The sequence below is a fragment of the Mesoplodon mirus genome, assembly GCF_964341445.2.
Source record: "Mesoplodon mirus genome assembly, chromosome: 7".
NCBI classification, from domain to species: Eukaryota; Metazoa; Chordata; class Mammalia; order Artiodactyla; family Ziphiidae; genus Mesoplodon; species Mesoplodon mirus.
Genome location: NC_138983.1, coordinates 100127332 through 100154387, shown reverse-complemented (window position 1 = coordinate 100154387; position 27056 = coordinate 100127332). Strand labels below are relative to the sequence as shown.

The following is a 27056-nucleotide window of genomic DNA, read 5'->3' as shown; positions in this document are numbered from 1 at the left end:
GTCAACGTTTTCTGTAGAGCCAGACAGTAAGCATTTCCAGCCCTGTGGGCCATAGGATCTGCCCAGCTTACTCTGCCCTTGTAGCCGACAACACAGGCAATACTGAAATGAATGGGATGGCTGTGTTCCCAGGAAACTTTACAAAGACAGGGGATGGCCCGCAATTGGCCCTGGGCCATAACGTGCCGACCTCGGGTTAAGACCTTGGGATCCGGCGTCACACAGACTCTGGTCCGGCTCCCGGCTCTGCTCCTCCTCTGGGACCCTGACGAGTGTGTCATTTCTGTGCCTTGTCTGTAAGACACAGGGATACTAACAGCCATTTCTTAGTCTGTGAGAAGTGGGTGAGATAGTGCACGTGAAATGCTGGGAACACTTCCTGGTCCATAATAAATGAGCATAAAACATTAGCCATCAGGTGTGATCACCATCGTCAAAAAAGAAGAAGAAAGGGGGCAACTGAATTTGTCCAGGAACGGCAGCAATATCCCTGGTAAACAGTTAGTGGGTGGACTTCCCTGGGCGCACAGTGGTTAAGAATCCACCTGCCAATGCAGGGGACAGGGATTCGAGCCCTGGTCCAGGAAGATCCCACATGCCGCGGAGCAACTAAGCCCATGGGCCACAACTACTGAGCCTGTGCTCTAGAGCCCGCGAGCCACAACAACTGAGCCCGCATGCCACAACTACTGAAGCGCATGCACCTAGAGCCCATGCTCCGCAACAAGAGAGGCCTCCGCAATGAGAAACCCGCGCACTGCAACGAAGGTTAGCCCCCGCTCGCCGCAACTAAAGAAAGCCCGCGCGCATCAACGAAGACCCAACGCAGCCAAAAATAAATAAATAAAATAAATAAAATAATTAAAGAAAAAAAGTTAGTGGGGCCAGGGACTTCCCTGGCCCTCCAGTGGTTAAGACTCCACGCTTCCAAAGCAGGGGGTGCAGGTTTGATCCCCGGTTAAGGAACTAAGATCCTGCATTGGTGAAGCCAAAAAATAAGTGAGTGGAGCCAAACAAGCAAGGAAGCCAGATAACTGAAAATGCATTTTCTTCTATTATCAGTGGCTTTCGTTTTTACCCACATAATGAATCATCCCCTGTCAGCGTGTGAAACTGCAGGTTGGACTGGGAATTGCAAGACCTTCCTTAACCGCTGGGCAGTGAAGGACCTGCCTGGGCTCTCACGGCCCCACGATGCTTCGTGCTATTAGGAAAAGCCTCCAAGGGACTCAGGAGAGCTGGCTTTTAATCCTGTCTCTGGATCTATATGACTGATGCCTAACCTTGGGGAAGTCACTGAAACTCTCTGAGCCTCAGTTTATGCCATGATAGGGGTGGTCCCAGGGACCTCTATAAAAAACAACTGAAGGGGGAAAGGGGACCTGGGATTAATGAGTAGCTCCTTGGCAGAAATTGGAAATTGAAGCTCAGAAAGGTAAAGTCAGTTGCAGCTGGCATTTCAACTTGGGTCCATCCAACTCCAAAGGCCTTGCTTTCTCGATTGTGTTCTGCAGAGCTTCCCCATTAAAGCAGCAAGGAATATTGGCCGACAGAGGGCGCGCTTCTCGCAAGACAGGACGTCATGACATTGCAGGGACAGAAGACAGTATCCAGGAGCCACGGGGGAGAGTCTGGCTGGACTGGGAACAGGGCAGAGCAGGCTACAGGGAAGGCCAGACACAGGCAGTCATGGGGATGGGGGCTGCCGATAAGGAGTTGTCAACCCCCTCATGGAACAACTCGGCACGTCATTTGTGGCGCCTGGCTTCCTTTTTCATTCTGGCCATTTCCATCCGTTTTGCCGTATTTCAGAACAGAGAAAGACATGATGGATACATACGGGTGACGTGGGTTTCCTTACTCAGCTGCCTTGTAAGAACGGCGCCACTGTGACTAGCACAGCTTGTTTCCACACCTCCTTTCCCAGAGCTCAGAAAGCACGAGTAAAGGCAACAACCAACAAAACCCACAACACGGCAGCACACCTGACTCTGGGACCTCAATTTCCCACGCCTGGTGCCAAGACTCTATGGGATTAATCAACGGTTGCTTCAGGGCATTGCACATGGCCCTGCGGGTTATGTCCTGCACAGCTTCAGTGGGCGCCATCCACGTGGACTACGTTGTGAATGGTGAACCTGGAGTTGTGCAATATGGCAGCCCTAGGTAATACTTTGATGAGAGAGCTATAATTTACAAAGTATGGTCCTGGGGGCTTCACTGGTGGCGCAGTGGTTGAGAGTCCACCTGCCGATGCAGGGGACACGGGTTTGTGCCCCGGTCCGGGAGGATCCCACATGCTGCGGAGCGGCTGGGCCAGTGAGCCATGGCCGCTGAGCCTGCACGTCCGGAGCCTGTGCTCTGCAACGGGAGAGGCCACAACAGTGAGAGGCACGCGACCGCAAAAAAAAAAAAAAAAAAAAAAAAAAAAAAAAAAAAAAAAAGGATGGTCCTGGGCACAACCTGGCTGCCAATGCACTTTGTCAAACAAGAGTTTTTCTTTATATTTTTCCATCTTGTATGTTATTCTATGGGTAATTTATCTGCAAATATATTTATCTGCAAGCGGGGGCAGGTCTTGGGAGGCTTCCCTGTCCAAAAGGACATTTACAAAGGAGGCATCTTGGCTGCTCCATGCTGGTTTGCTTGACTCTAAAGCTGAGGGTTATCATGTGCTTATTAGGTGCCAGACGCTGGACTAAGCAATTTACGCACTTTGCCCACTTAATACCACAGTCACTCAAGGTGGTAGGAACTATTGTTACAGGAGTGGGGACCGAGGCCCTGAGAGGTAGATGATTTGTGCACGTCCAGTATAAAAGCCGGTCAAGAGCAGGGCTGGGACGGCGCTGGAGTCAGCCTGACCTCAGGGCACGTGCTCTAACCACTGTGACATCTGCACACACATCTGGATTCCTAAGCGCCCCGCACCTCACCCCCCTCCCCCAGTAAAATGCTGTCACACCCTCCTCTATTGGTTAGGGTCACCACAAAACCTGAACTAAATGCTTTCATTTGGGAACTCTTTGTCGGGAGAAGAACAGTTCTCATCATACTTAATCTGTATGATATCAGGGCAGTCCTCCGTGGAAACTCCATCCAAGGAGGAAACACAGCGCCCTCACCAGGGACCCCAAAATCAATTGGAAACAAGAATAGGCCGGAAGCAAGAGGGCCACGAATTTTTTAGAAAAACTGGGCTTCAAAATATTTGATGAGAGATGCTCTTCAATACCTCTCCCTTTTCCCCTCTTCCTTTCTCTTCTTTTAAATAGCCAGCAGGTTGGGGTCATCAGGAAGTGGAATTTGTAGGAAGGTGTCAGTCAGTCCACAGGCTGCCCTCACACGGACGCTGCAAAGGACCCCTCCATGAATATGAGCATCATGGATGGAAGCTTCTCAAGCTGGGGACGCCCCGGCAGAGAGCACTTTTGAGAAGATGGGGCTGTGGAGAGTCCTGCAAAGTGCCCTGGGCACAGGCCGGGGGAACACTTGTGCAGCTGCCTGTAGTCAACCGAGGAATGAAGCAAGGTGCAAGTGCGTGTAGGAATAAGAATTGAAAAAATCCGTGCATATTCGAGTGACCGTGAGAGTATGCTTTCCTCGGTGTGAAAACCAGTCAAGGCTACTGCTCCAGCTAGCATCAGACTAAATGGTTTTCTCCCCTCCTTTTTCCACAAGTGGGGATAGTGTTTAATTTGCACTGACAAGCTGTGTGGCCCTGGGGAAATTACTTAACCTCTCTGAGTTTCGGATTCCTTGTCTGTAAAATGGGGATCATGGGAGAACCCATCTCATAGGTTGCTGTGAGCGTGAAATAAGGGAGAGCAGGTGCATTGCTTAGCACAGTGCTGTTCACGTCAGTGATTCCTCCTGCTGCTCTCCTCGTTTCTCTTCTTACAAAGCATCTTCTTCCGTCTTATCTACTCAAGGTTAGAGGTCGTCATCACTTTTCCCCACAATTATATAAGAAGCACCTTGTAAAATAAAGTCCCCATTCCATAGCTGTACACCCGTGTTCATAACAAACTTACTCAAAATGGCCAAAAGGTGGAAGCAACCCAAGTGGCCATGGATGGATGAACAGGTAAACAAAATGTGGTGAATCCATACAATGAAATATTCAACTGGAATGAACCATGAGGATATCATACTAAGTGAAATAAGATGGTCACAAAAGGACAAACAATGTAAGATTCCATTTATATGAGGAACCTAGAATAGTCCAATTCACAGACACAGAAAGCATGGTGGGAGGGGAGGAAGGAAGCAGGGGGTTTGATGTGATGGGCATAGAGTTTCAGTTTGGGAAGATGAACAAAGTTCTGAAGATGGATGGGGGTGATGGCTGCACAACAGTGTGAATAGATTTAATGCCACTGTGAACTGTGCACTTAAACATGGTTAAGATGGTAAATTTTATGTGTATTTTACCATAATTTTGAAAATTAAAAGTTAAAAACAAACCCCAAAATGAAATACCTCCAAGGTTTCTCCGAGGTTTGGGGTGATAGAAATGGAGGAAAATGTTCTGAGAGCAGGTTGTGGTGATGGCTGCACAACTCCATCAATATATTCAAATTGATTGAATTGGACACTTCAAATGGGTGAAGTTTCTGTTATGTAAATTGTACTTCAGTGAAGCTGTTAAGAGCAAGCAAGCAAACAAACACATGCTGTGATCCGGAGGAAACTTTGGAGGATGAAGGAGCTGTTCACTGTCTTGATTGTGGCTATGGTTTCACAGGTGTACCCATATGTCAAAGCCCATCCACTTACAGACTTTAAACATGTGACGTTTATGGCATGTCAATTATATCTCAAGAAAGCTGTATTTTACAAAGGCAGAAGAGTATTCCATATATAAACGAACTCCTTATAGTATATTAAACTCCTTATAATATATTAAACAATATAATATATTAAACAATGCCCCCTTTGGATGGAAATAGTTTTCAAATTTTATGCCCCTATAAATAATATTTCAATAAATATCTTTGTAGGAAAAAAGAAGAAAAAAATGCAGATATTGTTTGCTGCTCCCCCTCTTCTTCTCCCCACGGGCAAGCCACAGAGTCAGAATTTCCCAGGGAGGGGGCCTGAGAACCTGTAATTTTACTGAACATTCCTGAAAAATTCTTGGAATCAGACATGTTGGGGCACATTGAATCAAACTTCATGAACTTGGATTTTCAGGCTTGGGAGTGTGAAATCCCCTTTTCTTTGATCCCTAAAAAATTCTGTAAGTGTTCCATACAAAGGATTCTAAATTTCGGTTTCCCTCCTATTGGTGGTGCATCAGAATCATCAGGGAGCTTGTGAGAATGCATATTCCCAGGCCCTGCTCCCAGGGAGGATGTGTATGGTTGCCAGATTTCGCATAAAGAAAGAAATGAATAAATCAATATATAATAAACTATAGGGTGTCCGTTAAATCTGAATTTCAGATAAACACCAAATAATTATTTTAGCATAAGTGGTTCCTTGCAATAGTTGGGCCACACCTGCACATAACAATGATTTGTTGCTTCTCTGAAATTCAGATTTAACTGCGTGTCCTGTATTTCATCTGGGAATCCTAAGTATGAGTCCTCAGGCCTGGGGTGAAGCCCACATCTGCACTGTGGGTCTGCTCCCCACGTGCTTCTGACGAGGGGGATCCTTAGAACCCATGTTGAGAACCCCTGATCAGGTCAACACCTTCTGGGTCAGGAGCCCCTCCTCAGGGCGGCCAGTGGATCCCAGTGCATCCCACAAGTGAGCACACTTTAATGTTGGTCCAAGGAGGAAAAGGGGGCTGAGAAGCAGCAGGAGAAAACTGCCCCAGATTTTCAAAGCCAAACGTGGTGGATGCGGTGTCACGGGCCCTGCAGCCTGAGGGACGGTGCTCATCTTCTCTGAGTGAGTATTTAAGGCTGCCTAGTGGACCCACACCCCAGGATTCTGTCTAGATTCTCTAAACTTTATTTATTTATACCCAGCCTCGTCCCAGAAAGGACTTTAAGCCTCGGAGGTCTCAGTCCATGCAGGGTTCTTGGTGCTGGGGAGTGAGGTTAACACGCCGTCTCTCTGGGACACACACGACAGGTATTAATTGTGTGCTCACCACGAATGGGCATTATTCTGGGAGTTTTACAATTAGAACCATCTCATTTAGCCCTCGAGATAAGCCTGCAAGGTCATTGCTGTCGTTGGCCCCATTTTGTAGATGAGGAAACCGAGGTTCCGAGGGGTCCAATGGTTTGTGCAAGAGCGCACCGAGTAGGCCAGTGGCAGAGCTGGGGTTCTGACCCAGGACTGTGTTGCTAACCAGCCCCCATCCTGCCTCCCTACTGAACCAGATACTTCTGGTGACTGAGCGAATTTTGGGTTACGTTCCGCTTAACCTGGGGCCATACTTTAGGTCCTGATCCCGGGAACATTTCTGATCCGGTGTGATAACAGCTGGCAGGCCTTGAGTGTCTACTCCGGCCAGAGACTTTGACTTTTTATACATAGATACTCTCTCAACGCCCTGCACCGCTGAGAAGACCCAGACCCAGGCACGCAGAGAACCCTGGCCGAGGTCGCAAAGCTAGGAAGTTGCAGAGCACTGATCTGCCTAAAAAGGAAGCATCCATCTCTGCATCTTCAAAAGCACACACCTGCTTTCCACCTCCCCTCGCCAAGCTTCACTTTTCAGGAAAATGCTCTCGCTCTGGGCTGGTCCCTAGGCAACTCTTGCATGTAATTCCACGAAATGCCCAGAAGAGGGCGCGAGGACTCGCTCTCCCCGGGCACCCACGCGATGGGGCTGAACTTCGCAGAATCGCGAAAGGAAGAGTGACGCGCTCCAGACGAACTCCACCTGTGGCCGTACCCGAGCCCTAGGCTGCACGGAAGGTGACACAACACGGCACCTCTGCACCCCACCCCACCCCACCCCACCCCCGCAGGGGCCTGGACTCACCGAGGCTGGGTTTTCGATGACCAGTTCGTAGGTCAGCCCTCTGGATCCAAACCTCAGGATGTCTCCGGGTAGGAGCTTCACAGCCACGTTCTGAATGTGGCACTCATTGACGAACGTGCCGTTGCAGGAATTGAAGTCGTGGAGAACAAAGCTGCTTTCGGCCTCATTATATTCAATGAGTGCGTGATGGTTGTCGACGTCTGCAGACTGAAATGCAGAAGGGGGACAGTCAGAGCCAGGAATAACAGGAATAACAAGGAATAACTAGTGCCGCTGACACTGGGGGCCCCAATGTGCTAACCACTTCATCTGGCTGGACAGTCACTGCAATCCTCATTTTAAGAGGAGGATGCTGAGGGTCAGAGAGGTTAAGTGACTTGCCTAAGGCCACACAGCTAGTGAGTGGAGGGTCACCAGAGCCTGACAGCAGACCGAGACTAGATGCCCAGTTTTGGGGTAGGGCGTCAGGCAACACAGAGGCAAGAGGGAACTCGGGGGGAATTGGCCAGGAATTGGCCACTTGATAGTTCTCTGATCCCATGCAAGTATCCTTTCGGTTGTCCCGAGTGGCAAGACAGCAGAAATGGCCCAACACAAACCAGAAAGGTCAGTTGGCAAGTGACAACTGTCCATTTACTGCAAGTGTTAAAGTTCAGGGGAGGTTTTGTAATAATTGTTGTTTGTTCTATTCATTTTTAAAATAACATGTTTTTTGTAATAATGCAGAAAATGAGGACTAGAGAAAAACACAAAGAAGACATTAAAATCACTTAGACTCCCGTCCCCCAGAGGCAGGCACCGAGAACACGGTGGTTCACATCCTTCCAGTCTTTTCTCTATGCTTACAATCTTTTTAAAAAGTTTAAACACAACTGAGCTCACACCACAAAACATAGTTTTATAACTACCTTTTAAAAGCCTTGGTGTACAATGAAGGTTTTTCCCATGTGCTTAATTATTACTGTTGCTTCTTAAAAGCTAATCAGAATTTATCTAACCAAAGATGATCTATTTTTCAATAGGGGCCCTGGTGTGACTACATTTCCCTCAAAAGAGAGAGACCCCAGACAGTGATTTGTCAGTGGCGTCAGAAACCTCCTGTGTAACCACTTTAATAAGAAGAATGAGCAAAACTCGGCACCAAGGAAGAAATATCACATCCCCCCTGGCCCCGGCGCCCTGGACTATGGGCTGCAGGGCACGTGCGAAGTCCTCTGTCTTCTCAGGACACTGCCTATGAGCCATCCACTCCAGCCTGAGACTTTGCAAATATTTTCTAAGTCACTCTTCTCAGAGTGCCTCATCCAACTTTCATAGAGAGTACTTGGACTTAGAAATCTATACTAATGTCCCACAATATAATTATAACCAATAGCTTATATTAATAATAGCTTATAGTATATGAATAGATAATAATATAACTGCATATATTAGTAGAATATATTAATGACACATTATGTGTAATTACACAAATGCCAGGAAATTTGCTAAGTGCTTTACTGCATTATCCCGTTTCATCTTCACAATAATTCAAAGGGATACTTCCTCATTTCAAAAAAATTTAATTTTTTATTGAAGTCTAGTTGATTTACAATGTTGTGTTAGTTTCAGGTGTACAGCAAAGTGATTCAGTTATACATATATATAATATCTATTCTTTTTCAGGTTCTTTTCTATCACAGGTTACTGCAAGATATTGAATATAGTTCCCTGTGCTGTACAGTAGGTCCGATAGTTACTCATTTCTTAGATGAGGAAACTGAGGCATAGAACGATTAAGTGTGCCCACAGTCAGCCACTTTGACTCGCTTGGCTTGTTCCCAGGTTTGCCTGATTCAAATGACTGTGCCTTTACCCACTTTTCAAATTCCTACCAAACACTTTGGCACTTAAAATACTGAAACACAAGAAGAAAGCAGGAGTAGCTCTATTAATTTCAAGCAGAGCCAACTTCAGAGGAAGGAAAGTTATCAGGGATAAAGAGAGGCGATACATAGTGATAAAGGGGTTGATTCTCCAAGCAGACATAACAGTCCTTCATTGTATGTACCCAACAATAGAGCATAAAAGTATGGAAGGCAAAAACTGATAGGACTGCAAGGAGAAGCAGATGAATCCATCATGGTAGCTGGAGACCTCAACAGCCCTCTGTCAGTGACGGGCAGACCCACCAGCCAGAAAATTAGTAAGAATGAAGTTGAACTGAATAGAACTACCATCATCTGGATCTAACTGGCAACCACACAGCTTCATCCCACAGCAACAAAACACACATCCTTCTCAAGCTCCCATTGAACATTCACCAAGCAGACCACATTCCAGGCCACGAAATATACCTCAACAAATGTAAAAGAATAGAAATTATGCAAAGTACGTTTTCAGAACACAATGGAATTAGGCTAGAAACCAATACCAGAAAGACAGCTGGAAAATACCCAAATATTTTCAGATTAAACAACACACCTCTAAATAACAGATGGGTAAAGGAGGGAGTCTCATGGGAAATAAAAATTCATCTTGAGCTAAATGAAAATGAAAATACAACCTATGAAAATTTGCAAGATGCAGTGAAAGCAGTGCTTGGAGGGAAGTTTATGGCATTGAAGGCATACATTTGAAAAGATCTAAGCTTCCACCTTATGAAACTAGAGAAAGAAGAGCAATATAAGCCTACCACAAGCACAAGACAAGAAGCAATGAATGAAATAAAAAGCAGGAAAACAAGAGAGAAAAGTCAGCAAAATAAAGAGCTGTTTGGTTTTTTTTTTTTTGTAAAGATCAATAAAATTGACAAACCTCTAGCAGGATAACCAAGAAAAAAAGAGAGAAGATACAAATTACTCAAATCAGAAATGAAAGCGATGGCATCACTACTGATCTCATGGACACTGAAGGGATAATAAAGGAATATTATGAATAATTCTATGCCCACAGATTTTATAACTTAATGAAGTGGACCATTTCCTTGAAAGACACAATCTACTGAAACTCACACAAGGAGAAATAAATACTCTGAATAGACTCATATCTAGTAAAGAATTTGAATCAATAATGAATAACCTTCCAAAATGGAAAGCACCAGGCCTGGATGGGTTCACTGGTCAATTCTATCAAACATTAAGGAAAGAATGATACCAGTTCTCAATAATCTCTTCCAGAAAATAGAAGAAGAGAGAACACTTCCCAGCTCATTCTGTGAGGCCAAGCTTATTCTAATAGCAAAACCAGATAAAGATATTGCAAAACAGGAAAATTTCAGACCAATACTGGTCATGAACATAGATGCAAAATCCTCAACAAAATATTAGCAAATTGAATCCAGTGATGTATAAAAAGAGTTCTACACCACAGTCAAGTGGGATTTATTCCAGGTATGCAAGGCTGGTTCAACATTTGGAAATCAATTAATGTAATCCATCACATCAACAGCGTAGAGAAGAGAAATCGCATTATCATAACAGTAGATGCAAAAAGAGCATTTGACAAAATTAAACACCATCCATGATAAACTAACAAACCACCAAACCACCACAACAACTCTTGGCAAATTAAGGATGGAGGGGAACTTCCTCAACCTGATAAAGTACATCTATAAAAACCCTAAAGCTAACGTCATATTTAATGGTGAGAAACTAGAAACTTTCCAATTAAGATCAGGAATAAGGTGAAGATGTCCCCTTTCACCACGCATTTTCAACATTGTACTGTATCTCCTAGCTAATGCAACAAGGCAAGAAAAGAGAATAAAAGATAGATTGGGAAGGAAAAAGAAATCTTCTTTGGTGAGGTGTTTGTTCAGATCTTTTGCCCATTTTGCAGATGGCATGATTGTCTATGCAGAAAATCCCAAAGAACCGACAGAAAGCCCTCCTGGAACTAATGAGCAATTGTACCCAGGTTGCAGAATCCATGATTAATATACAAAAGTCAATTGCTTTCCTATATACCAACAATGAACAAGTGGAATATGAAATTAAAAACACAACACCATTTACATTAGCACCAAAAAAAAAAAAAATGAAGTACTTAGGAATAAATCTAACAAAATACTTAGCTATATGAAGAGGTATATGAAGAAAACTACAAAATGTTGATGAAAGAAATCAAAGTAGTCTAAATAAATGAAGAGATATTTCATGTTTATTTGAAATTCCTTAATGATATATGATGTTTAACATCTTTTCATATGCTTATTTGACATCTGTAGATTTTCTTTGGTGAGGTGTCTGTTGAGCTCTTTTGCCCATTTTTAAGTTGGGTTGTTTGGTTTCTTATTGTTGATTTTTAAGACTCATTTATATTGTTTATTTATTTATTTTATTGAAATGTAGTCGATTTACAATGTTGTATTAATTTCTGCTGTACAGCAAAGTGATTCAGTTATACATTATATACATTCTTTTTAAAATATTCTTTTCCATTATGGTTTATCACAGGATATTGAATATAGTTCCCTGTGCTCTACAGTAGGACCTTGTTGTTTCTCCATCCTGGATGTAACAGCTCACATCTGCTAACCTTAACCCCCCACTCCATCTCTCCCTCAACCCCCTCCCACTTGGCAACCACAGTCTGTTCTCTATATCCATGAAGACTCATTGATTTTGGATACATGCTTACAGCATCTTTATTCATAACTGCCAAAAACTGGAAGCAACCAAGATGTCCTTTAAAAGGTAAATGGATGGACAAATTGTGGTACATCCATACAATGAAATACTAGTGATAAAAATAAATGAGTTATCAAATAACAAAAAAGACATGGAGGAATCTTAAATGCATATTGCTTCGTGAAAGAACCTAGTCTGAAAATGTTACATACCGTATGATTCCAACTGTATTAAATTCTGGAAAAAGTAAAACTATAAGGAGAGTAAAAGATCAGTGCTTGCCAGGGGCACAGGGGCTCTGGAGCTCAGAATGAAGAGGAGGGGCACAGGGGATTTCAGGGCAGTGAAAATATTTTTTATGATACTGTAATGGTGGATACTTGTCACTATACATTTGTCAAAAGGAAAGAACGTACAACGCAAAGAGTGAACCCTAATGTAAACTATGGACTTAGTTAATAATAGCATATCAATATTGGTTCATCAGTTGTAACAAATGTACCGCACTAATGCATGATGTTAATAATAGGGGAAACTGTGTGTATTGGAGGGGTGGATATATGGGAACTCTCTGTATTCTCTGCTCAATTTCCTGTAAACCTAAAACTGTTCAAAAAATAAAGTATTTAAAAAAATGAAAACACATTAGTTCTTTGGAAAATGTCACCCACATCATCTTCATCACCATTGCCATTGATCTTTGTGTCCTTTGAACCTTTGATAACCCATGAATGAGAGAAATTCTGTGTGTTACATTTTGTTTGTCTCTTCCCAGGCTTCACTGCTTTCAGTTCCTCAAAAACTGTCAAGCCATTATTAAGAAATCAAAGCAAGCAGGAAGTTTTAAATGACTCCACAAATTTGGGTGAGCCTCTACCACATGTTAGGCCAGGAGACAGCTTCCTAGTTTGGCCCTATAATATCACTCGCTCCCTTTACTTGGAAAATTGCTAAATGCTGCTACTGGACAGACGCCCTGCTGCTAATACAGACTGACTCTATAAGCCCCAGCCTACTGAGCTGTCCAACTATGAGATGAACTGTTATTTATTTATTATTATTTTTATTATTATCCTTATCATCCTCTAACATATTTTGAGGGCTTCCTGTGAACTGGGCCCTGCTGAAGCATTTTGTCTGCATTTTTATCATTTAATCTGCATGACAGCCCTAAACAGGGTCTCTATTATTATCTCCATCTTAGAGATAAAGAAGCTGAGACTCAAAAGGTGAAGTGAGAGGACAGCATTACCTTGATACCAAACCCAGACAAAGACACTACAAGAAAACTACAGACCAGTATCTCTTATGAACACTGATACCACAATCCTCAACAAAATAGGAGGAAACCGAATTCAACAGCACATTAAAAGGATCATACACTATGACCAAGTGGGATTTATTCTTGGAATGCAGACTTGATGGTTCAACATATGAAAATTAATCCACGTAATACATCACATTAACAGAAAGAAGGAAAAAAATGATCATCTCGATTGATGTACAAAAAGCATTTGACAAAATGCAACACTCTTTCATGATAAAAGCACTCAACAAACAGGGAATACAGGGAAATTACCTCAACATAATAAAGGTCAAATATGAAAGGCCCACAGGTAGCATCATACTCAAAGGTGAAAGACGGAAAGCTTTTCCTCTAATTTCAAGAATAAGATAAGGATACCTGCTTTTGCCACTTCTATTCAACAAAGTACTGGAAGTCCTAGCCAGAGAAATTAGGCAAGAAAAAGAAATAAAGGCATCCAAATTCGAAAGGAAGAAGTAAAATTATCTCTGTTCACAGGCAACATGATCTTACATGTACAAAATCCTAAAGAGTCCATGAAAAACCACAACCCTCTTAGAACTAAAAAATTACATTCACTAGCAAAATCGTAGGACACAAAATCAACACACAAACATCAGTTGTGTTTCTATATGCTCACAATGAACAACCTGAAAAGGAAGTTAAGAAAATAATTTCATTTACAATAGCATCAAAATGAATAACATATTTTGGGATAAATTTAACCAAGGTGGTAAAAGATGTGTACACTGAAAACTACAAAGTGCTGCTGAAAGAAATTAAAGACACAAATAAATGGAAAGACACCCTGTATTCGTGGGTTGGAAGACTTAAGATTGTTAAGATGTCATTACTACACAGAAGGATCTACAGATTCAAAATCCCAACAGCAGTTTTTGCAGAAATAGAAAAATTCATCCTAAAATTCATATGGAATCTCAGTGGACCCCAAATAGCCAAAATACTATTGAGAAAGAAAAGCAAAGTTGGAGGTCTCACACTTCCTGATTTCAAAACTTACTGCATACAAAGGTACAGTAATCAAAACAGTGTGATACTGACATAAGGTCAGGCACATAGGCCAATAGAATAGAATAGAGAGCACAGAAATAAAACTTTGCATATATGGTCCAATGATTTTTGACAAGGGTGCCAAGATTATTCAATGGGGAAAGAACAGTATTTTCAACAAATGATGCTGGGAAAGACTGCAAAAGAATTAAGTTGAACTCTTACCTTACACCATGTATAAAAATTAACTCAAAGTGGATCAAAGACTTAAACAGAGTCTAAAACTATAAAACTTTTAGAGGAAAGCACAGGAGGAAAGCTTTATGACATTGGATTTGGCAATGCATTATTGGATATGATACCAAAAGCATAGGCAGCAAAAGTAAAAATAGATAAATTCAACTATATCAAAAATTAAAACTTCAGTGAATCAAAGGACACAATAAACAGGGTGAAAGGCCATCTAGAGAATGGGAGAAAATAGTTGCAAAACACAAATCTGAAAAACGGTTAATATGAAGAATATATAGAGAACTATAACTCAACAACAACAACAAAAAAGAACCCCCAAATAACCTGATCAAATATGGGCAAAGAACTGGAATAGACATTTCTCCAAAGAAGATATATAAATGTCCAACAAGCATATAAAAAGATGCTCAACATTACTAGTCATTAGGGAAATTCAAATCAAAACCACAGTGAGATACCACCTCATACCCATTAGGATGGCTACTATCAAAAACAAACAAACAGCAACAGAAAATAACAAGTGTTGGCAAGGATGTAGAGTAGGGGAACACTTATGCACTGCTGAGAATGTAAAATGGTGCAGCTGATATGGAAAACAGTAGAGCGGCTTCTCAAACAATTTAGAATAAAATTATCATATGATCCAGCAAGTCCACTTCTGGGTATATACCCCAAAGAATTGAAAGCAGGAACTTAAAGAGTTATTTGTACACTCATGTTTATAGTAGCATTATTCACAATTGCCAAAAGGTGGAAGCCACCCAAGTGCCCACTGACTGATGATTGGATAAGCAAAATGTGGTCCATCCATACAGTGGAATATTATTCAGTGTAGGAGGAAGGAAATTCGGACACATGCGACAACATGGATGAACCGTGAGGACATGATGTGAAATAAGTGTCACAAAAAAGCAAATTTAGTATGATTCCACTGTGTGAGGTACATAAAGTAGTCAAGCTCATAGAAACAAAATAGAACGGGGGTTGCCAGGAGCTGGGGAAGGGGAAACGGGGAATTGTTCTTTAATGGGTACAGTTTCAGTTTTGCAAGATGAAAAATTCTGAGGCTGGTTGCACAACAATGTGAATAACTTACAACTACTGATCTGTACACTTAAAAGTGGTTAAGACGGTAAACTTTATAGGTATTTTACCACGATTTAAAAAATGGCTAAGATGAAGGGACTCACTGAACCTGAGGATGCTGGCCCAGGGCAATGTCAGGGTTTGAACCCAAGTCTAATTCCAAAACTTGTACCTTTGATTTGTACCCTGTGATTTTCAGAGTAGAGAGTGATTTAATAATGAGAGAGGAGACAGGCAGGACCTAATATACAAAACAAGTGCATTTTTTAAGGCTCCTGCATTGAAAGTGTCTTTAAAAAGTATATAGTGAGTCCATAAAATATTGAGACGTTTAAACTTCTATTAACAATGACCATCTGCTCTGATGACCCCTGTGCTTTAAGGAAGCCTCCTCGGGAAGCTGACTTAGTTATGACATTGCCCTGAGGTTCACTGACACTGTCGCTGAGGTTCGACGTGTACCTGGAACCGTCCTTTGGAGCTAGGTTTCAACCTTGCATCACCTGGCACTGGGAAGCCCCATCTCAGACCATAACCTCCCACTCCCGGCCTTCCTTATCCTCTGTCTCGTCCTCTCCTTGAGTCACGTAGCCTTTGCTCCCTGTTTGCTCCCTATGGGTAATGCCCTATGCTCACCCAGCCTGGGCCCTGCTCAAGCTCACCAGCTCCTTCAAGTCCATCCCGGCCCCCAAACCCTCCTGCCACCCTCACACTTCTGTCCTGAGGCTGGCCCAGTGCCCTTTGGGCCCCCCAGCCATCAGGTCCCTGCTCTCAGGCTTTTCATTCTACTTTGACAACAGCCTCCTAGGTCTTCACCTCCTGCACCTGCCTGCATCCTCCGTCTGCTTCTCCCGACCCTCCTCCATCCCTTTACACGGCGCCCTCTGCCCAGCAGGCCCACCTGTGCAGCTACATCCATGGGCTGATGGGCTCCTTGTCTCTGGTTTCTTGTTGGGTTTGGCCAATGGGGGGTTAGAGATCAGAGCAGGGAGGAGAGAGCTTGGGGTACTTACTCCCCTGGCTTCCATTCTCTGGGGCCACACAGCTTCCCTCAGAGGACTCTACCCAGCCCTCGGGGTCTCCGGGTCCCAGGAAATGCCCCTGCCCCTCACCCCTCAGCTCTGGGGGTGGGAACAGTCCTCACTCATACTAGCTCTGGGCCCTGCACTATCCTTTGTGGTTTCTCTGAGCCCTGCCCACTCCCTATGGAGTCCCTTCAGGAAACTCCCCTCCATCACTCCACACCCCTGTGAATGTGCCTTCAGCTCCCTGCCAGGACCTGGACTTCCCAGGCATGGAGAAGCTCCTAGATGGGACCTTCAAGGCTTCTCCTAGCTGCCAAGGGCCTCTGGGTGGTCCTGCCTTCATCCCACCCTGGTCTGGTCCCTCTCCTCAACCATCTCCTCTTCTGCATCCTCACCTTGACAGTGTAACTTCCGTCTAACCTGTGAACATGCTCACCACCCCCTCGGCCTGGAAACACCGCCTCTTCCCCCTTCCTTTCCTTTATTGTCAAATGGCTTCAAGAGGTTCCTCTCCCGCTGGGTCCTCAACCCACTGCCATTGCCCTCGGGGGCCTCCTCGGGCTCTCGGCCTCTCTGTGACATGTGACACAGTTGTCAGAGAGAGGCACGTGGCCTGGTGGTTCAGGGGTTGGGGGAGCAGGGCAACGTGGTGGTTATTAGACTGGGCTCGAGTCCAGCTCTCCTACTTCCTAGCAGGGTGACCTTGGGCAAGTGATACCTCAGCTTCCTCATCTGTAAGGTAACAAAAGGACACTCTTATAAGCTACTGGTGACGTATAAATGATATAATACATACTAAAGCACTTACAAGAGAACATAGGGCAAATGGGAAATGTTCTCTATTATGAGCAAGAGGATGGGCTCTGGAGTTAGAAAGCCTTGAGTTCAAGTCCCACCTCTGCTACCTTCCAGCTGTGCAGCCTGGGGCACGGTTCTTTGCTTCTCTTTGGTTGCTCCCTGAGCAGCAAAAATGAGTTTGATAAGCTGGGCTTCGTAGGATTGACAAAAGGTACTGCTTGGTGACATGTTCAAAGGAGTGGGATAACATTTTTGAAATTAACTTGTGTGTGTGTGTTTGTGTGTGTGTGTGTGTGTGTTTTATCTATTTCTTTTAACTTTTTGGTTCTAGGCTATCCCATCCCCCAGCCCCATCCCCCCACTGCCCCCAGAAAGGGATGTAGTGCAGAAATAGTAAAAAAAAAAAATGGGGTTTTCAAAAGAATAAGGATATGAGGAAACGGCCAGGCGCTGGTGAGACGACGGGTCTGGGATTGGAAGGAAAGAAGAAGCTTCTCTGCTTCCCCGTCAGCTGGATCCTTCCTCCCCGGTCTCCCCAGGAGAGCCCTGTGGACCGGCAAGGCCTCAGGAGAGGCTGGTCCTGAAATCAGACTGCCCGAGTGTGGTGCCCAGTGCCCCAGCCTCCCTCTGTGACCTCAGGCAGGATACTCAGCCTATCTGTGCCTCAACGCCCTCATCTGTAAAGTGGGGCAAACAACACTAACCTCCTAAGGATGAAATGAGTTAATACACTCGAAAGTGCCAAGAACAGTACCTGGCACAAAGCAAGCTGTCTCTGTGATGAATACCCTCAGCCTGGCAACAGCTCTCTGGCTCCCTCACCTCTCTGACTGCTTCCAGGTCTCCACGCCGGGCTCCTCTCCCCTCAGATGTCCGTTTCCTCCGCACTCTGTCCATGGGCTGGGGCCACTGTGCCACCCCCTCGATTCGCAGGTGTGTATTTCCAACCCCTGGTTCATCTCCAGGCCCCAAACTGCCTGGCTGCTTCCGGGATGTTGATGCAAATAATAGGAGAATCCCAGCAGCCTTGTTTAATAATAATAAACAAGACTATGGTGTAGGCTCTGGTTCTTTTCTGAGAGGCAGCCCAGAACTGGAAGGGGCCAGGAAAAGGGACGAGAGTCATCCAGCTGGATGGGATCTGGGGTGTGTGTATGAGATCAGTCTGGCTTCACGACCCTCAGATCCCACGCGAGAAGGGCTGACACAGGCTGGAGAGATGGCTAAACCCATGAGAAAGGAGATGCCTGGCAGGACACTGACCACCGAGGGTGAGGTGTGGACACCAGCATTTCATCCCCCTGTCATGTCTGTTCTTTCTTTTTCTCTTCCATCTCCACCCTCGTAGCTGCAGCCCTGTGCTGACTTGGGCTGTCCTAGAGCTCAGTCTTCTAGGGATCCTGGGACTTCCCCAGGGTGGGACTGAGGGAGTCCCTGGGGAGGGGGAGGGTCAGTCAGCCCTTCATTGTTTACCCTTCGCTTCTCTTTTCCTCAAAACAAAGTTTATTGAAAGAATACACACGCACACACACACACACAAGCAGGAGTTCTGCTGATCAAGAACGGAGAGGGAGGGAGCACTGATGGTGGGGTTCTCAAAGTGTGGTCCTGGAGCCAACTCCAGGGGACTCCATTCCCCCCACCTGAACCTGGGGAGCATATAAATGTGAAGATTCCTGGGCCTTACCCCAAACCCACTGGGTCAGAATGCCTAGGAGTTCATGTTGAACAACCACTCTTAAACATACGGAAAATCCAACAACCACTGGCTTTGGTGTTTCTTCATTCTGGAAGAACTGAGTCCCTTTCTCAGCAGAGTTTAAATAACAGCCACATCCAACTCTAAAGATTACAGTTTACAAGGCACATCAAATCATATAAATTATAACTTGCAAGGTTTAGCTGTGAAATGAGCAAGGCTGAGGCTTTTGAGCCATGTAAAATGGGAGAGGGGAGATTGTGAATAGAGCTCCTGATGGCTCGCCTGCACACAGCAGCTGGGATGTTCACTGGCAGGTCTCCCCCTTGTTTACAATCCTTCAAGCCTTCTTCCCACTGCTTTTCAGATAAAGATCCAAACCCTTACGGTGACATGAAGGAGGCCGACTTGTCCCTTAGCCCTCCTCCTTCCCACTCTGACTTCTGGACGCCCTGGTTTTCTCTCAGTCCCTTGGGTTCACAATATGCTCTTCCACCCCAGGGCCCTTGCACATGCCATTCCCTTCTCCTTTTGTCTAGTTAAGTCCTCCTTGTCTTCCATATTCCTTTCCTTTACAGCCCCAATGTTGGAATGGAATTAGTCACACCTTTGTGGGATCATTTGACTTATTTCTCTCTCTCCTGGCAGCTTCCTGATGGCAGGGACCATGTCCAGTTCTGCCATCACTGTACCCCTAGACTTGGCTCGGTGCTGAGGCTCTGGGTAAATACTGTGCAATGAATGAGTGATAGCAACAGTTATCACTGTTGACTATAAACACTTCTCACTAGCCTGGCTATAAACAGGCTTCCTATTGCCTTAGGGAACCAAACTCCTTACAGGATATAGAAAAAAGTCTGGAAGGTAAAACCCTGCAAATATCAATATTGATTTTTCCCTGAGCCAAATGATTACAAGTGACTTTTATTTTCTTCCTTATATTTTCCTTTCTCCCAATTTTTAAAAACAAGAAGCATGTAACTACCTTCCATTATCGGAAAGAGTAAATGATGTCGAAATACTATGATACCAATAGTCAAAACAACATGTCAGCCTTGCTGATGAGTAGAAATCTTTAGAAGCATGACTGCCTATTCTTTAGGATTGATCCAAGCAAATAAACAACCTTTTTTATTTGCTAGATGTAACCTCTGGGTAAATGCAATGATGACTTTTTAGTAATATAAATCCCTGAATTTTTTTTTTTTTTTTATTTTTCGGTACGCGGGCCTCTCACTGTTGTGGCCTCTCCCATTGCAGAGCTCAGGCTCCGGACACGCTGGCTCAGCGGCCATGGCTCACGGGCCCAGCCGCTCCGCGGCATGTGGGATATTGCCGGACCGGGCACGAACCCGTGTCCCTTGCATCGGCAGGCGGACTCTCAACCACTTCGCCACCAGGGAAGCCTAGTGACGTATTTCATAAGCTAAGTCCGAGGAGCAGTAAGCAGTCAATTATTTATATACAATGAATGCAACTCAATTTCTGTCTAGTTAATAACTGTCCTCATTAGTTCCCTTTTCCAAATGGCTTATTAATGTCAGTGGATCCTCATCTCAACCCTCTGCACCTCTGAGGATTCTTCTCAGTCTCTGTTTTAGGAGACCATAATAATGATCATTGTGACATTCAGTGAGCACCACATGCCAGGCTCTTTCTATGCATTTCTCACTTAATCCTCAGAATAACCCTGTGAGGTAAGAGGTTTACAGACAGGGAAAAGGAGCTCAGAGTGATTAAGTAATTTGGTTGAAGTCACTCAGCCACAAAGTAGCCTAATGAGATTCAAACCCAGCTCTGTCTATCTCCAAAGCCTGTGCTTTTAAAAATTACTACAGTTTTCTAATATCATAGGCCGGTTCAAAACAGAGATCTCTGTCTCTACTTTAGCCAGACAGGAAATAAAACTACCCCAAATCTATGCCTTGTTAGCATAAAGAAGAAACTACAGTTCTTCTTCTTCTTCTTTTTCCTCCCACTTTGCACACTGAACAGATGTTCTGTGTCCTTGAAGGGAGACCATATCATGGAGGAGAATCTCACGGGGACGTTCATGGAGTTATCTTTAAATCTGTTGCGTTTACAATAAACATTCTCAGAAAACTAGGAATAAAGGGGGAAATTTCTCACTTGGTAAGAACATGTATAAATACCCTACAGCTAACCTCGTACTTAACGGTTAAAGACTGACTTTTTTCCCCTAAGGTCAGGAACAAGTGAATATAAGGATTTATACACTGCTCTTGTTCAGCAGAGTCCTGGAAGTCTTAACCAGGGAAATAAAGCAAGGAAAAGAAGATTCAAGGCATTCACATCTCCTTTTCTGAAAGGAGAAATAAAATTGTTCTTATTTGCAGATGACATGATTGTTTATGTATAAAATCCCAAGAAATCTACAAAAGCCCTTATATAAGAAAGTGCAGTTAAGGTTCCAAGATACCAAGAAGCATACAAAAATCAACTGTATTTCTATATACTGTCAATGAACATGTGGACACCAAAATTAAAAATATAATACCATTTACAATCACTCAAAAAAAAAAAGAGAGAGATATACTTAAGTGTAAATCTAACAAAACATGTTCAGGACTCGTATGCTGAAAACTACAAAACACTCATGAGAGACACTGAATAAATGGAGAAATATACCATGATCATGAATTGGAAGACAATGTAGGAGTATATCAATTATTCTCACATTGTTATATAGGATTAAACACAATTCCAATCAAAATTACAGCATGATATTTTGTATATACAGACAGGCTTACACTAAAATGTAAATGGAAAGGCAAAGGAACTAGAATAGGTTAAAAATTTTTTTTAAAGAAAAGTGGGAGGAATCACTCTACCTAATTTAAGACTTACATAGCGACAGTAATCAAGGCTATCTCATAATGGTAGATCCATTATGACAAATAGATCCATGAAACATAATAGGGAATTAAGAAGTAGCCCCCATAGAAAGTATGGCCAGATTATTTTTGACAAACTTGCAAAAGCAATTCAATGGAGAAAGGATAGTCTTTTCAACAAATGCTTCTGGAACAACTAAATATCCACATGCAAGAAAAATGAACTTTGACCTAAATCTCACATCATTAACGACAGTGAACCCAAAATGGTTCATAGATTTAAACATAAAACTATAAAACACTTAGAAGAAAACATAAGAGAAAATCCTCAGGGTCAGGGACCTTGTGGCATGTTCTTAGACATGACACTAAAAGCATGATCTATAAAAGAAAAAATAACTACCTGGACTTCATCAAAAGTTAAAGCTTTTGCTCTGTGAAATACTCTGCTAAGAGAATGAAAAGACAAGCTACGGATGGGAGAAAATATTTGCAAACCATCTATCTGACAAGGGACTCATATCTAAAATACATAAAGAATTCTCAAAACTCAATGGTAAAAAAATTAACAATTCGATTAGAGACACTTAAAAGATATGAAGAGATATTTCACTGAAGAGGATATGCAGAAGGCAAACACGTACATGAAAAGACATTTAACATCACTATCGATTTGGGAAATGCAAGTTAAGACTATGATGAGATACCACTACACACTTACTAAAACAGCTAAAATGAAAAACCGTGTTTATGCTAATTGCTGGTGAGGATGTGTCTCATACATTGCTGGTGGAAATGAAAAATGGTACAGCCATGCTGGATAAGTCTGGCAGTTTCTTTACAAACCGAATCTATATAGACACATATGTTAATCCATGCAATCATACTCCTGAGCATTTATCACAGAGAAATAAAAACTTATGTTCACACAAAAACCTGTACACAAATGTTTATAGTACATTTATTTGTAATAGCCCCAAATGGAAACAAAATGTCCTTCAAAAAGTGAATGGTTAAACATAGGTGATACGTCCATACCGTGGACTATTACTCAGCAATAAAAGAACAAGCTAAGGGCTTCCCTGGTGGCGCAGTGGTTGAGAATCTGCCTGCTAATGCAGGGGACACGGGTTCGAGCCCTGGTCTGGGAAGATCCCACATGCCGCGGAACAACTGGGCCTGTGAGCCACAGCTACTGAGCCTGCGCAACAAAAGAGGCCGCGATAGTGAGAGGCCCGCGCACCGCGATGAAGAGTGACCCCCCGCTTGCCACAACTAGAGAAAGCCCTCGCACAGAAGTGAAGAACCAACATAGCCAAAAATAAATAAATAAACAAATGTGGGTTTAAAAAAATAAAAACTGGAAATAATAACAGTCCTTTATAAAAAAAAAACAAAACAAAAAAAACAACAAGCTAATAACCTAAATGGATGTCAAGGGCATTACAATGACTAAAAAAAAAAAAAAATCAATTGCAAAGGTCATAGATAAATGATGAAAATTATAGAGACGGAGAACAGATTAGTGCTTTTCGGAGCGTGGGGACGATGGTGGGAGGAGGAATTGTGACTATAAAAGGAGCATCACAAGGGACATCTCTGATGATGGAATACTCCTATATCCTGAGGGCCACACCCAAATCCACACGTGGTAAAATGGCACAGGACTCCACACATGCTTCGTGCCATTCTCTCTACCATTTGTGCATCTATAATTATTTCAAAATAAAGTTTAAAAAACTCTGTTGAGTGAAGTCTGACAGTGGTCTGCCTTTCACAGTCCTAAAGGGATTCCATTGCATTTCTCTTTCTGCTTCAATATTTTAATCCCTTTCAAAATTTTAAAAGGCTCAAAGCCACTGTTTTTATAATTCCTTACTTACAATTTCTTCCAACTTCCTTGGCTGTCAATGAGCTGGGACTGTGGACCAAGCCACAGCTAATTCAGAGAATGGAATGAAATGAAGTGAGAGAGCGCTGAGGCCACGCCCAGGGCTTACCCTGATTTACTACTTGGAGGTACGGGGGCGGGGGAGGCCTCTGAGGGGCCCAGAGTCTCCAGAAGCTCTGGAAAGGGCGAGAGGCCATTGCTCAAGCTGGGCCCTTCAGGTGGCCGTGGCTGCCAGACGCGGAGCAGGTGAAGGTCAAGCATCAGCTCTACGCCCACCTTCCAAACCGCGCCATCAGGGTGGGACACTGCACACACAGTCAGCAAAGGACACAGGGCCCATCGCACTTTGCACTGTGCTCATTCTTACCACATGTGCCAGGGAGACCCAGCACATGCCGGGATTGGTTATTGGTGGCACACCGAGGAAGGCTGGGACTGTTAGCCAGAGGCTGTGCTTTACAAGAGACTGGAGTCCACAGAACAGTAAGGACTTTTGGTGGTGTGAGGGGTAGGGAGGGTCGGGGACTGGCTAGGAAGAGGTCTTACCTCTAAAACAAGGTCTGAATTTTCATGCCTTCCAATCGTAGTGCTTTTATTCAGGACAAAATAGCCTTCTGCACTCTTTAGATAGGCTTTCATATTCTCTGCTTTCCCTATAAAACGTTTTCAGAAAACAATTTTGTTAGAAAAATACAGTCCTCTAATTATTCAATGTCATATTTAGAATGAATGGAATACACCATAATGTCCACAGGAGAAGTCAGCAGATGTAGGAGTGGATAGCTGGATTTAACAATGATCACAATGATAATTCCACACATTTTTAAGACTGTCCTTTTAACAGTGATAGCCGGCATAGATGAGCTTGCTTCTGATCACAAGAGGACATCCTTTATGTAATTCAGAGCACAAACAAGCAATAGCAAAAAAAAACCAAATCTGAATTCCACTGATAACCGCTCTCCACCTCCCATTAAGCTTAGTTTGGGGTTAGTTATCTGACAGAATCAAATACTCAGTGTTACTAACCCACCACTTACTAGCTCTGTGACTCTGGGTGATTTACTTATTCTCTCTCTATGCCTCTGTTTCCTCATCTGTAAAATGGGGCTAATAATACTCTGTATCCCAAAAAGTTTTGTGAGGATTAAATGTGAAGCATCTAGAATGGTGATTGCTACACTAAACACCCATTTGTCCTACTGTGATTGTGACTGTTATTAATCTTGGGCTTCTGAACTTTGACTCAAGAAACCCCAACTTCTACAGAGCTTCTTAAAGTGTGGAAGAGTCAGTCATCAAGGAAATGGGCATTAGAAGATACTTTCTAAGTCACCGCATTCCTTCATATATTTAGGTTGAAAAAAAATGATTTCCAAAGACAAAATATCAAGATTATAGCTTGGCTGTACGGTCAAGACTCTGTACGTATCTTTTCCTGGCATTTTATTAGGAAAATGTCAAACACACAGAAAAGTTGAAAGAAGTGGATGGTGAACTTCTATAGAACCACCACCCAGATTCTACAATCAACATTTTGCTCTATTTGCTTTATCACATATCTACCCATCTATACATTTTATATTTTAATGCATTTCAAAGTAAATCCTATACATGGTTTTAAAATTTATTTATTAATTTTTGGCTGTGTTGGGTCTTCGTTTCTGCGCGAGGGCTTTCCCTAGTTGTGGCAAGCGGGGGCCACTCTTCATCGCGGTGCGCGGGCCTCTCACTATCGCGGCCTCTCTTGTTGTGGAGCACAAGCTCAGTAATTGTGGCTCGCGGGCCTAGTTGCTCCGCGGCACGTGGGATCTTCCCAGACCAGGGCTCGAACCCATGTGCCCTGTATTAGCAGGCAGATTCTCAACCACTGCGCCACCAGGGAAGCCCTATACATGTTATTTATTTATTTATTTATTTATTTATTTATTTATTTATTTATTTAAATTTTTTTTTTTTTTTTTTGCGGTACGCGGGCCTCTCACTGTTGTGGCCTCTCCCGTTGCGGAGCACAGGCTCCGGACGCACAGGCTCAGAGGCCATGGCTCACGGGCCCAGCCGCTCCGCAGCATGTGGGATCCTCCAAGACCGGGGCACGAACCCGTGTCCCCTGCATCGGCAGGCGGACTCTCAACCACTGTGCCACCACGGAAGCCCATATATACATGTTTTTTAAAACATAAAAATTTCAGTGACTTCAGCTGGTTCCAAGATGTTGATGATAATTCACATGATATTTGAATTCTGATCCATCTCAGTGCCATGTCAAAGATAGCCTCTTCTTTTTTTTCCTTTTTTTTTTTTTTGGCTCTGTTGGGTCTTCGTTGCTGCATGCGGGCTTTCTCTAGTTGCGGCGAGCGGAGGCTACTCTTCCTCACAGTGCGTAGGCTTCTCACTGCGGTGGCTTCTCCTGTTGTGGAGCATGGGCTCCTGGTGTGCAGGCTTCAGTAGTTGAAGCACGTGGGCTCAGTAGTTGCGGCACTAGGGCCCTAGTTGTGGCTCGCTGGCTCTAGAGTGCAGGCTCAGTAGTTGTGGTGCACTGGCTTAGTTGCTCCGAGGCATGTGGGATCTTCCTGCACCAGGGCTCGAACCCGTGTCCCCTGCATTGGCAGGCAGATTCTTAACTGCTGAGCCACCAGGAAAGTCCCCAAAGTCTCTTTTCAACTGAAAGGTCACTGAAGTGTGAAGTTGTTAAACTGTGGATAAAAACAAAAATCTCTAGGTCTGACCGTAGAGGGTCTCCTGTCTGGCTCTGCTTTCCATCAACATCTCCATCATCATTCCATCACTGAATCCCTACTAAGTGCCAGGCACTGGGCTATCCTTTTACACACATGGCCTCTTTTCACCCTCAGAACCACCCTGCGAGGCAGGTGTCAGTACTGTCCCGCTTTACAAATGAGGAAACTGAGACTCAGAGAAGTTAAGGTCACACAGTAGTAAGTGTGTGACAACTCTGAGCCTTTGCATGTAACCAGTGTACAAACCTCCATTGCTGCTGGTGGGGCAGAGTAGGGGTGGGGGAATTGCACTGTCTGCTGACACTTGGCACATGTAATAAAAGAAAGTCCTTGAAACCAGCATTCTATCCTCTGAAAGGAAGACGAGACCCTACCTGGGGGTAAGAGAAATAAAAATAAGCAGCATAGTTTATATTTGTAAACTTTGAGGCCTGTGGATGTCCCACAAATATTGATGCTTTCAGATAATGAGAAATACATTCGATTAAGTTCGCTGTCATGTATACAGGGGAAAAGACATTTCCTCTTCCCAAAGAACCATGCTCTGCTGCCTTCAGTTATTAATCTTCAATTGCAGAGGACCATGTTAGCACGCAACACATTCAAGTCTAATTAAGCTAAAATGGAAACTTCCAAGAAATGTCTCTTCTGCAGGAAAACCACAGGAAAAGCCACTAATCTAAAACTTAAACTTGGATTATGCACATATTTGTTTTTTAGCTCTCACCCAGACGTCCCCAAGGCTGGGGTCTTCTCTCTGCTCAGACGTCCCCACTCGGGGCAACCACCTGACCACTCTGGCTAAAGGCACCCTCAGTCATGTTATTCCCCTG

General features: G+C 43.7%; 1 protein-coding gene across 1 annotated transcript in view; it reads right to left on the bottom strand.

Annotated features, from left to right (window-relative positions):
• The window catches only part of LOC309808907 (forkhead-associated domain-containing protein 1-like), a gene marked incomplete at both ends in the record, with an annotated part of 97925 nt that extends 73804 nt beyond the window's left edge, over window positions 1-24121 (bottom strand). Inside the window, 2 exons of the mRNA XM_082629477.1 lie at window positions 6950-7156; window positions 24029-24121. Coding sequence (XP_082485603.1) covers window positions 6950-7156; window positions 24029-24121 — 300 coding nt within the window. The remainder of the gene's footprint in view (window positions 1-6949; window positions 7157-24028) is intronic.
• Window positions 24122-27056: the final 2935 nt, after the last annotated feature.